Genomic DNA, 12,343 nt, shown 5'->3' with positions numbered 1-12,343 from the left:
ATTTATAACTAACAAATAAAAAAATAAAAAAAAGTTTAATTTAGTTGTACTAAACCTACAGTATGTGCACTTAATACTCACCTAAGAGATGAACAGTTTACCCAAATTAATATTCAAACTTTCTTAGAATTAAAATTTTATTTGGGTTCTGAAAATTTCAGGTGTTGAATGAGACCTTTTTTCAACTTGCATTTAAATGAACTGTGGCAAACAGTTATCTTAACAATTATTTTTTGTGCACTTGCTCATTGTAATAATGTAAAGCAAAGTACCGGTAATAGAGTTAATTTTATTCAAGTTTTAACTTAACTAGGTGAAAATATCTAGTAAATTAATTTATATATATTTTTTTTAGATGGTACAACTATTTGTTTGATATTTTTCAGCGAGTGGCTATGATAGGAGAAGTCGCAATTGCATAAAAGACAAAGGTGTCCAAAAAACAAGCAATGGCAGAACTATTTTTAAAATCAAACATTCCCGAACACTTCTGGGAGCCAGGAATTGTTTCCGGATACCGTAGACCAGGTCTGACCATAAAAGAAAGTCTTCATAGTCTCCTTCACCTTCACAACGAATCTCTGAATATCTGGACACACTTTTGTTCTATGATCTTCTTTTTAATCTACTTTTACATCGTGTCCCTCTCACTCGAACTCTATCAGGAAGAGAAATACAATCCAATGCTGTGTATATTTGTAACAACGATTATCTTTACCTCAGGGAGCTCACTTGCACACACCTTCAACTCTATGTCAGAGTGTTCTCATGATATCGGTTTTATGGTGGACTATTTTGGAATAAGTTTGTATGCATTTGCCACTGCGCTCAGTAATTTTACGTATGCATTCCCTAAAGAATGGCGTGGCACCATATTTTGTAACACTTTTCTTTTTTTAAATGCCTTAACTAGTACTTTGGCAGTGCTTTTGGCTTGTAGATCCAAGTTTGTAAATCACTTAGTTAAACGAAAGATAATGAGACTCTCTGGTTTTGTCTTGGCGTATATAACGAGCATGGCACCGCTGTTTTATCGAGTGATCATGACCTACAGTATCTATGATGCTACTCTGCATTATTGGAGACATTTTATTGCGGGCTTTTTTACTGCTACATTCTTTGCTTCTCATTTTCCTGAATCCGTCTTCCCAGGAAAGTTTGACATATTTTTTCACAGTCATCAGATATTTCATGTTGCCGTTTCTTCTGGAACTTACTTTAAAATTACTGGCCTTCTTGCTGACATAAGGAGTGGTTATCCAATTATTACCGTTCAGCATAGCATTGCTATAATGACAGTGGTGACATTGATCAACGGTCTAGTAGCTCTATATAACATATACCAGAAATACCTATTCCATAGAGACAGGTGCTCAGCTTTTCATTCATGCAGAAATCAAGATGAGCTGATTAATAACAACAACTCGCATGAAAAATATGACTGATTGATGAATTTATCAAAAATTATTATAAATTTTTTGAAAAATTTATTTAGTTTTAACTTTTGTACAACCTTTTTGCCTCATGCTAGATGTGAATAAATATATACAATAATTTATTGACCACTACTGTTATTCAATCTTCTTTCTCCATTTGGTGCCTATGTAGTTTGTAGCAGTAAGAATATACTTGATAAATAATTAGAGAAATGTTAAAAAAAGGAGACAGTGCATGATATTCACGTATAAGTATATTCATGATAAGTATTCATGATAGTGGTATAAAGTTTAACTATAGCAGGTCAAACAACAAACACATAACATGAAATCTTCTTGCGAAATGCATTTAGCTTTGCAAAAAAATTTTTATACAAGGGATATTCAAAGCCAACTCTAAAATACGACCAACAGTTTTAAAAATAATTGCAATTGATTTTAGCATTTATTTTTTTAATCTGATCAGAATTCAAATATTTCAAGTCCGATGTTTGCTCATGTTACTGCATATATATTTCTCCATTCAGTCTAGCAAAATATGATTAGTGTGTCTCGCAAGCACGCTTCTGTAGGCCTTGTTGCAGTAACTACGGTGGCATTACTAGTTCATAATAAGCATAAACAGTTATGAAATCTACCCTATCGTATAAGTTTTATAACAGTAAGTAGTGATAAGGTAGTGTTATCTACCCTTTATTGTTTAGATATAACAGCAGGTAATATTACCTACCCTTACATTTATACAATAACAAGTATCTATACGTATAGATACATATATATAGATTGCACTATGGGAGAAATATCTCCTCGAGTAGAATGCCTGCTGAGCTTACTACAAAGAGAGGCTGTGCATTTTTTAAAGATCACTGTTGTACAAACAATGGTTCCTCGACGGCAACCTCAACGCAACCATCAAGGCCGCCTCGGCGTCTGGAGACAGACAGCTAGTTGCAGAGAGCAATGTCAGTTTGGATATCATATTTACTTAAATCAGTGGCCATTTTGGAGAATTGAACCTCCAACCTGTTGTCTGCAGGTCAGGCCCTTTAGACCACTAGTCCACTGCTGCTCCGTCCCCCCGGGCTCTGACAACAGCCTTTCAACTTTAGCAGTTACCAGTCTGCTTCCTTAAAAATACTCCAAACTTCCTTAAATACTCCATACTCTAAATACTCTACTCTTACTGTAGCTGAAAGAACTGAATGAGACAATTTTATTGTTGTAAGGAACTATATTTCATAATTTTAGAATTTTAGAAAGTGTGCTCCAACCTTTCTATTTTTGTTTGAAGATTGCGAAAAAGTAAACACAATTAGTTCTGATGGAAAGTTTCTCTTTAGCATCTAATCTATAAGTTAAAATATCACTGGGTAAAATATTATGTTGTTTACTTCAAATGGACGTTTATGATATACGTCATATTGTGTTTGCTGTAATCCTTCTTTTAAACTTACATATTATTTAAGGTGCTATTGCATTTGAGTATATCTCACTTCCTTTGAGCTTGCTTTTAGTGGGATCTTACTTAGTGAGAGTTGCTGAAATGCATCTTTTGTCATTACAGAGTTCAAGCGTGCACACATTTTTAAAAATCCTTTTTTCAAGTGTGACACACTATTGCACACTTTTTGTGTTATTCAACTCTCATGCTAAAATTGTAAAGGTGGGTTGAGGTCACTATAAAATAAGTTTCGTCATTTTTGTGTAAGATATATGCCAAAACTTTGTTATTACTTTAGTGCTATCTACTTATAAGAAAGTAGTATTTTAATATAAACTCCTGCAAAAATGGATCAGATTTTTAATATACCAATTGAAGATATTAGCAAACATGCGGCCAAATCTTTTATTTTTGAACTTTAGCCAATCGATTTCCAATATTTGAGAATTCCATTGCAATAAGTACAAAATCTTAGAAGTCTCATGAAAACCACAAACTGATCATCAACAACATTAGTTGTTCCAATGTGACTCCAGGGAAGAGTTTTAACCCTACATCATGTACATGTCGCAATAACTTTCCACCCAGCTAAAATATCTAGACTTTTCTCGGCATTCATTTTTTGATATTTTTGAGCATCCAAAGAAAGCGACAATGATGTACTTTTAATTGCCGAAAACCTATTTGCATTTTTATTTTTGCACAGAACCTTTTACATCCTCCATTTTTTATTCTGGCATTTGATTAATTCAGATCTTTGCTTTATCAAGTTATTTAGCAATTCAAACCTGCAAACATTTTCCTTGAGCCAGTGCAATAGCTGTAGAGGTTTCGAGCTTTAAAAGGGTTATTGTTTGTAAAGTTATGTCAATACACGGTGAAGTGGATAAACAGAAAAGAGAATAAGCAGAGCTATTGTTACCTCACAGCTCTTTGAAAAGTCACTTAAAAAGCACCTCTGATTGAAATGCTGCCACAACTCGCTGTACGATTAGTTAGCCAAATGGTATCACAAACTTACAAATGACAGAGTTATTTGCAGCGATTAAAAACACGAAGTAAGGCATTGCAAGTTAAAAAGGTAAGTGCAACTTTTAAAAACTAGTTACTGCGTAGAATATATTTTGATATTTAATATATGTTTTGTTGGCTTGTTTGTTTTATTTTACATTAACTCATAACTTAACAAGATAATAGAAAATAGAAAATGTAAGGTGCAATGAGGGCTCATATGCCTAGTAGCATAGCTATTCAAGGCATGGAGCCCAAGTTAACAGATGAAATTGTTAATGAAGACAATATGGATAGTCTAAGCAAAAGAAATCAGATCAAATATATTCCAGAGAGTCCAGCAAGTGCTGCTTCTAAGCAGCCCTAAAACCATCATGACTATCAATTTTCCTTAGCCAAGTTGGCAAGGAATTCTACGCTGATGACATACAATAGGTAACTTGTCTATGGTATTTTGATGTCTATGGTATTTTGATGTCTATGGTATTTTGATGTCTATGGTATTTTGATATCTATGGTATTTTGATGTCTATGGTATTTTGATTGCTAATATTTATCTTTCAACTAAGTTTTAAATGTACCACAGTATGAAATGCTTATAAAAATTTGTATAACCTTTTAAAAGTATTGATTATTGCAGGCTTATTAACTTTTGTTTAGTCTTTCACACCAGATTGATTGAATTGAGCAATAACTTGAAAAAAACACACTTATTCTAATAAATGTGCTTGCTCATCTATTTGTATTAGCTATTGAGATATAGATATTGAGTTATGATGATATTACTGTAAAGTTATAAGTCAAATTTTGGTTCTACTTAGTTTTTGACGATCTCAAATAGCTCGGTATAACAATTTGTTTAAGAATTACGATGGAGTCCTCAGGTGACCTTTATTGCATGACCGAGATTGCAAGTCATTTCTGGGAACCATTCATCATTAGCGGATACAGAAAGCCTGGTATCTCCGTCAAGGATTCTGCACGTAGCATATTTAAGATTCACAATGAAACATTAAACATATGGACACATTTCCTTCCATGTCTTTACACCGTGTGGCATCTTTGGAAACAGCCCTCCTGCTTTCATGATGATCTTCTTCAGCAGCCATATGTGTGTTTACTTGTTTCTGTTTGTGCCTATACCTTTGGCAGCTCTGTGGCTCATACGTTTTGTTCTATCTCCGAATTTTCTCAGCATGTTTCTTTTATGATTGACTACTATTGCATAAGTTTATATGCATTCTCAATTTCATTGACGAATGTGTCATACTCATTTCCAAAATCTTGGCAAGAGAGCTGGTGGGAATCCTGTTTTTTATACGCTACTGGTTTATGTTGTATATTTTCGGTATTTCTCTCATGTCAGTCACGTTTCAGAAAGTTTGATAGTTTTAGCAAAGTTATGAGAGTGGTAGCTTTCCTTTTGCCATACTTAGTCGGAATGGCGCCAACCACATATCGTACATTTTTACATTTTAGCAGAGATGACGCCACTTTCTACTTTTCACTGAAACTGATCACCAGTTTGCTTACTGTAACTTTATACTCTACTCATTTCCCAGAATGTTTGTACCCAGGATCCTTTGACTACTATTTTCATAGTCATCAGCTCTTTCACTTAGGAGTTGTCGCAACCACCTATTGTCATATTCAAGGAATGCTTAAAGACATGGAGCAGATAACTCCTGATAACGTTGTGACTAAGAGCTTATATGCGTTGCTAATCATAACCCTGATGAATGGTACACTCCTTAGTTACTATATTTACAAAATGTATCTCTTACACTGTAACCATGATTCCAATCAGAACTCTAAAAAACTTCATTGATATTTTATTAGTGAGTCTATTATTTGCATTTTTATTGTAAAATTTTATAATTAAATATATAATCTTACAATAAAGTTATTTAATGCTTTAAATAATTTGTTTGTGATCTCTAGGTGGCTCTTGAGTAATAAATATTATTATAACTCGTACTATGCCATCCTATCTTTTGAAATTCTATCTTTGAAAGGCTTTTCTGACAAATACTTATGTGGTTTTAAACACTCAGCATATAATTTGTCAGCTATAAAAATTTATTTATAACCTGTCATCAAATTTATATGTTTAAAACTACTAAGATTCACATTGAGTTTTCAATATCTGCCCTTCTCTATCAGTCATTGCAGATTCTTGCAAATTTTCTTTCTGGATAGATCAAGATAGACTTTGAAAATAACCAATAACAATTTTAAAAATGAACAATTTTTGAAGCAAACAGATTTTGAATCACAGATAAAGAATGTATTTACACGTAAGTTGAGTGTTTATCTGTCTTTAATGTATACATGTACACATACATAAATCTGCACAAATGTATACATATATACATATACATGTATGTGTACATTTATCTATATACGTGTATATGTGTACAGGTTTATGTATATATACATATACATGTAGACATATATGTAAGTGTATGTGTACATATACATGTATTTGCTCATGTATACGTATATATACATGTAGTCATAGATGTCAGGGTGGCAAGAGGCTACCTGGCAAAATGGCTACCTGGATCTGTCAGACTGAACGTGTTGCAAAGGCATCCTTTCAGGTTAATCTGACAGTTCCAGTAGTAGTAAATTCTAAAAGGTTGATCACGGCTTCTCTACCATACTGCTTGAGCCCAGCATGCATCGCTATTATGCAAGTCACTGTCGATTTTCGACAGATGATATACATGTACATGTATATACATGTATATATGTACATGTGCATTCACATGTGCGTGTATACATATGTATACATTTAATCATAAATATAACATTTTTATGTATATATTTATGTATATATACATATATATTGTATACATTATGTATATATATATGTATATATACAATATATACATATATATTGTATATATTTAAGTATATATACAATATATACATATATATTGTATATATTTATGTATATATACAATATATACATATATATTGTATATATTTAAGTATATATACAATATATACATATATATTGTATATATTTATGTATATATACAATATATACATATATATTGTATATATTTATGTATATATACAATATATACAGATATATTGTATATATTTAAGTATATATACAATATATACATATATTGTATATATTTATGTATATATACAATATATACATATATATTGTATATATTTATGTATATATACAAAATATACATATATATTGTATATATTTATGTATATATACAATATATACATATATATATTGTATATATTTATGTATATATACAATATATACATATATATTGTATATATATATGTATATATACAATATATACATATATATTGTATATATATATGTATATATACAATATATACATATATATTGTACATATTTATGTATATATACAATATATACATATATGCATACACATGCATACATATATATACATATACCATGCACTTGTATATGCACATGTATGCTTATGCCTATGTGTAACCCGCTAGATATAATTATTATAGTTATGCAAGTTAACCGAACGAATCTGAACATTTCTTACGGTTTAGGAATATAAAGTAACTTTTAAATTTAAATTTTTTACTCAATACAGTAAATAGAGTACTTGTACATGTTTTAAATATGTTGAAGATGACACTGTTGCAGTATCATTTGCGCAGTGACTGGCACTAACACATGAGTTGAGCGTCACCTGGTCTCAATCCCCCGTTTGTTACTCGGTAGCTGGTAAACAAACTAAAAACAATCTGATAAATGACAAGTGTTATCCGTGGATCAACAACTGTTTAAAAGTGAATGCATTAGATTTTTTTCATAATTTAATTTTTTATTTTTTCTTAACGCTTTTTGGAATGCATTACTCATTAAATTCAAAATCGGCAGGCAGCAGAACAGTACAATGGCAGCTGCCATGTGGTGATTAAGCGTGCTTTTGTGAGCTTGTTTACTGGTAATATATACTATATATGTTTAATACCGGTACTTTAGTGAAATAATTATAACATTTATATGTTATTATGAACATTTGTTAAAGTTAAATACCGTGGAGTGTATATTGCTTGCATAATTACTAAGCTTACTTCTCATATTTGCATTTTATTCTACTTGGCTGCAACATGTCCATAAAAACTATTCTTTTAAAAGTCAACTAAAACAATTTCACCTCAAAATTGTATTTTATAAACTCGACATAAATACGAATTTATGTGATAGTTGTGCTTGTCACTTAAAAATACAAAATCAAATTAAGATCAAGCCTTTCTGTAACGGAAAGTTAAAAACTATAATGCTCTTTCTGCTAATTATTAACAAGTTAATTTTTAATAGCTATTATTAATAGTTATAGTTAATTACATTTGGTTTTTTAATATGCTAAGAACCGAAAAAAATCATAACTGGAATCAAAGTTTGTAATTGTATTTTAAGCTGCTCATGTAATTCTGGGTACATTTATTCTTATACGGCATTCAATTTTTTTCTGGTTCAAGCTACGGTAGAATATAAGAAGACAAATTGCAGTGATTTTACAATGCTTTATAATCCTCAATCATAATAAAATACAGAAAGTTGTAAATCCAAAAACTAAAAGTCAAAAAAAGCGGTTGCCATTTCATTCTGTAAACCTCAAATATATGTCATCTTAGTATTTTCCACCGTGTCCAAATCCTTTGGCCTTCTCTCCTCTCTCTCCCTGTAAACAATAAAATTTCTCTATTAATAGAACATTTAACTGACATGTCAGTAATAACTACAAGCTTCAGGGGGTTTTGAATAGAAGTTGCCTTACCCTGAAAGAGTAATACCTCTGTGCACAACTGTACTTGTTGCCAAAATAGTGACTGCTTGTTAGTAATGGCTGTCAAGCCTTGCTATAAGTGACTGGCGATCAGGTAACAACTGAATACGATGTAACGAATTACAATCAATAGTAAGGTTAGAATTAGTATATGATGGTAGCAAGCTCCCAAATAGCTACACTGGTGAAAACAAAAAATAGGAAAATATTTATTTATATATAAATATAAATATACATACTTGTATCACTGGCTGATTCTTTAAAAAACTTAAGATTAAGCCAGTGAATGCATTATATTTTTTTGAATATATTATTTTGCATATAATATATTCAAAGTAATATAATGCATTGAGTTTGATAAATCTTCCCTCTATTTGCAAAAACTCTACAAGTTCTAGTTGTTTCGTAAGTTTCTGGCAGCTGCCGGTAAAAAAGCTGGCAACTGAAACCAAATCAAGAGTTTTTGTGAAAGTTGAAAAATTTACTTTGCAACAACCCGAGGTAAACATATTAAAAGGTTTTTTGCAAAGGGTTATTTTTATAATATTATTGGAAATAATGTTAGACTTTGAGGATTTTTGCTACTGAGAGGTAAAATATGGTGGTTATTAATTTGGTGCAAACACTTCAACACTTCAAGAAAGTCATAAACAGCAAGTTGAAAACAAGTATTGAAACATTCTTTTTGTGGTTGGTTACTTAGAACCACCTCAACAGTCCTTTAGAAAATAAGGCTATTTTGAATTACTTGTATAGCAGTCATTACATTGCTTTTTGCCATGCACCTGTTTATATGCCCCATAATGAAAATTAAATCAGCCTCTTACCTTTGGTCCTTTGGAACCTGCATTGCCATCTGGGCCTTTGGGCCCGGGTGCGCCTCGAGGACCGGCTGATCCATCAGGACCCTTAGCACCAGTAGGACCAGGGCTTCCAGGGTTTCCGCGTGGGCCCATGTTTCCTTTGGGTCCTCGAGCACCATCATCACCATCAGGACCAGGCCCACCACGAGGACCTTTAGATCCAGGTGCTCCTCTATCTCCCTTCTGGCCATCATTTCCATCAGCTCCCATTGGCCCTTTGTCACCTTGAGGTCCTTTATTACCTGCAGGTCCAGTAGATCCTGTGGGTCCCTTTGGTCCTGGTCCCCCTGGATTGCCTCGCATACCTTTTTCTCCATCTTCACCATTTTCGCCATCTTTGCCTGGTGTTCCACTTGGCCCTTTTGGTCCAGGAGCTCCGTCTGGACCACGGCTGCCAGAAGGACCTTTACCACCGGTGTTGCCTTTGTCGCCAGTAGGTCCTCGAGGTCCGGCATCACCTACATTACCTCTCTCCCCTTTTGGTCCCTTAGGTCCAGGAATGCTTAAGCCGGGCAAGCTATCTCCCATTGGGCCCTTGGAGCCTTTAGGACCAGTCTTTCCTTTGGATCCGGGTGGTCCCTAAATAATGCAGCTTTTATGGTTATTGCAAAGCATTTGAAGTTAACAGGACCAAAATTTGACCAATTATAATTGTTTGCTTTTATTTATTTATAACTGACCTTTGGCCCTGGAGGACCAGCCTTGCATCCACAGTTCTTATCTCCCCCTTTGTAAGTTCTTCTTTCTCTCTGAAAGAAGAAGACAACTTCATAACAAAAGCAGCATGTTTGCTATGAGATAACTCTCAAAAACTGTGACAGTTATTAGTTTCTAGTAGAAAAACAGTCATAGATAGAGTTTTTTATCTCAGTTTTTATTAATAAAATCTAATAGGCATAATTTATTGCTAAAGGGTTTTTAACTCTTTACTGGAAAAAGGATTAAAACATCATTTTCATTTGAAGACATTATCATCGATACATGAACTGATACCGACTTTGGTAAGATTCATGTTGACATAGGCAATATTTGAATTCTTTGGTTATGTACTTCATTGATACGCAAGGCAGGTGAGAAAGCTACAGTAGCCTTGACTAGTTCTCAACACTTTCTGAAATGCTGTTTAAAGACTTATTGTCACTTTGACTAATCTATTTTGATAGGCATCGACCATATTTGTCAGCCGAGGTTGTTAAACTTACCACTATAGTAGAATCGATTTCTCCTCCTTTCACCATTTCTACTTCAATTTTGATGATTCTTTGGCTGTCCTAGCAACAAAGTCAACTGATAACTACACAAAAAATATTTCACAAATCCACATAAATTCAGCATAATTTAATTATTTACCTCGATCAGTTGCATGTTTTAGTAAAATGGTTTGAATTTGTGATAAGGAGAAGCAAATATAGTGACCTAAGCTATTTTTAGGTGGCAAACTTTTAAAGTTTTGTAAAGTGACCAGATCGAGTTGTATAGCTAAAGTTTATATGCAGCAGATGGTCATGGAAGTGAGGTTGCCTATGGAGTTTAAAAATATATTTCAGCGTTCGTCAATCAATCAGAAGCACTTGCAGTAAACTTATATTTTGATTGTAAGAACAACTAGCTAAAAGGGCATCCATAAAACTGCATAAATGCAGATAATGAACAAGAAACCAAAACGCAATGAAAAGCCAATAGCAAAAGTAAGATATGCTTGAATATAAACAAAACTTTACAATTCAAAAAGTCAAGTCTAAATATGATTCTGATAACTATTATCATATTTAAACTCAAACTAATGTCATATTTGAGTAGTAAAAAATAAATTTGTTTAGAAATATTAAATAGATTCTTTTTTGCAAGCTATTACCATAGTTAAGTTTAAAGTAATGTTATACTTGGAAGCACAAAATAATGTTATTTAGGAACATTAAATAGATTCTCTGCTGCAATAACCTACATGCATTAATGAAATACACAGATTACAACTTGTCAAATATTAATCCAATTCAAAGTTGGTGACCAAATTTTTAAGCACAGAATTGGTGCAGCTTTAATTTTACAACTTACTAATTATGAGTTGGATGATATAAAAACAATCTTACCGTTAAATACTAAAATTAATCTTTCAATGCTTAACTTTACTTACATAAATTTAGCCATATCAGAATTAAATAGTTCTGAAATTTATTTCGACTGGTTCTATAACATTGTTTTTTAGAGCTTAATTTCAATACATACCGCATCTATGACTTACCTCATCAAATTTTCTGAACATGTAAGAAACCATGAAAAGGTTAAATAGAATGAGAGCCAACAGTGTGACAGCTAAAATGGCTGTGCCAAAACCGAAGAGCCTCAGCTTTGCCTTGTTCTCTTGAGCCATGCTTTGAGCCTCCATCTACAAGTTCAATACAGATAATATTTATAACTGACTTACCTAATTCTACATCACTCGCTGCCAGAAAACATAATCTCAAACCATTTAGAGATAAAAGTTAACAGAGTTATTTTCTACACTTGCAGTACATTCTGCAAACACAGTGCATGAAATTGCAGAAGCTGCGAAAGTGCGTACCTTTCAACTTATCTCCAGTTGACCCAATTTGATTTGCGTCTAGAAACCAATTGGCAACAAACCCATTATTCACTATTTTTATCAATTTTATTTAAATCTACCTATCAACACGCCTTTTCAACATAAAATCTAAATACATGTACTTCATAAACAAAAAAACATACCTTTTTGTGTGGGTAAAGCTTTGCAGTCCAACTTTTAGCAAACCTATGCAGTAA

At 32.6% G+C, this 12,343-nt stretch overlaps 2 protein-coding genes across 2 annotated transcripts; both read left to right on the top strand.

Moving 5' to 3' along the window:
• The first annotated feature begins 390 nt into the window (after positions 1–390).
• Positions 391–1,562, top strand: LOC137401511 (membrane progestin receptor gamma-A-like). The gene has a single exon (XM_068087899.1). The coding sequence runs from the start codon at positions 450–452 to the stop codon at positions 1,443–1,445; it is 996 nt and encodes a 331-aa protein (XP_067944000.1). The 5' UTR covers positions 391–449; the 3' UTR covers positions 1,446–1,562.
• Positions 1,563–4,759: 3,197 nt separating this feature from the next.
• On the top strand, positions 4,760–5,716 carry LOC137402715 (membrane progestin receptor delta-like). The gene has a single exon (XM_068089221.1). The coding sequence runs from the start codon at positions 4,760–4,762 to the stop codon at positions 5,714–5,716; it is 957 nt and encodes a 318-aa protein (XP_067945322.1).
• Positions 5,717–12,343: the final 6,627 nt, after the last annotated feature.

The sequence above is a fragment of the Watersipora subatra genome, chromosome 8, assembly GCF_963576615.1.
Source record: "Watersipora subatra chromosome 8, tzWatSuba1.1, whole genome shotgun sequence".
In the NCBI taxonomy this organism is placed as follows: Eukaryota; Metazoa; Bryozoa; class Gymnolaemata; order Cheilostomatida; family Watersiporidae; genus Watersipora; species Watersipora subatra.
Note: the sequence above shows the minus strand (reverse complement) of the source record. Positions and strands in the feature narration are given on the sequence as shown.

Excerpts from the sequence above, each read along its gene's own strand:
- LOC137401511 (XM_068087899.1), top strand. The coding sequence starts at position 450 with ATGGCAGAACTATTTTTAAAATCAAACATTCCCGAACACTTCTGGGAG.
- LOC137402715 (XM_068089221.1), top strand. The coding sequence starts at position 4,760 with ATGGAGTCCTCAGGTGACCTTTATTGCATGACCGAGATTGCAAGTCAT.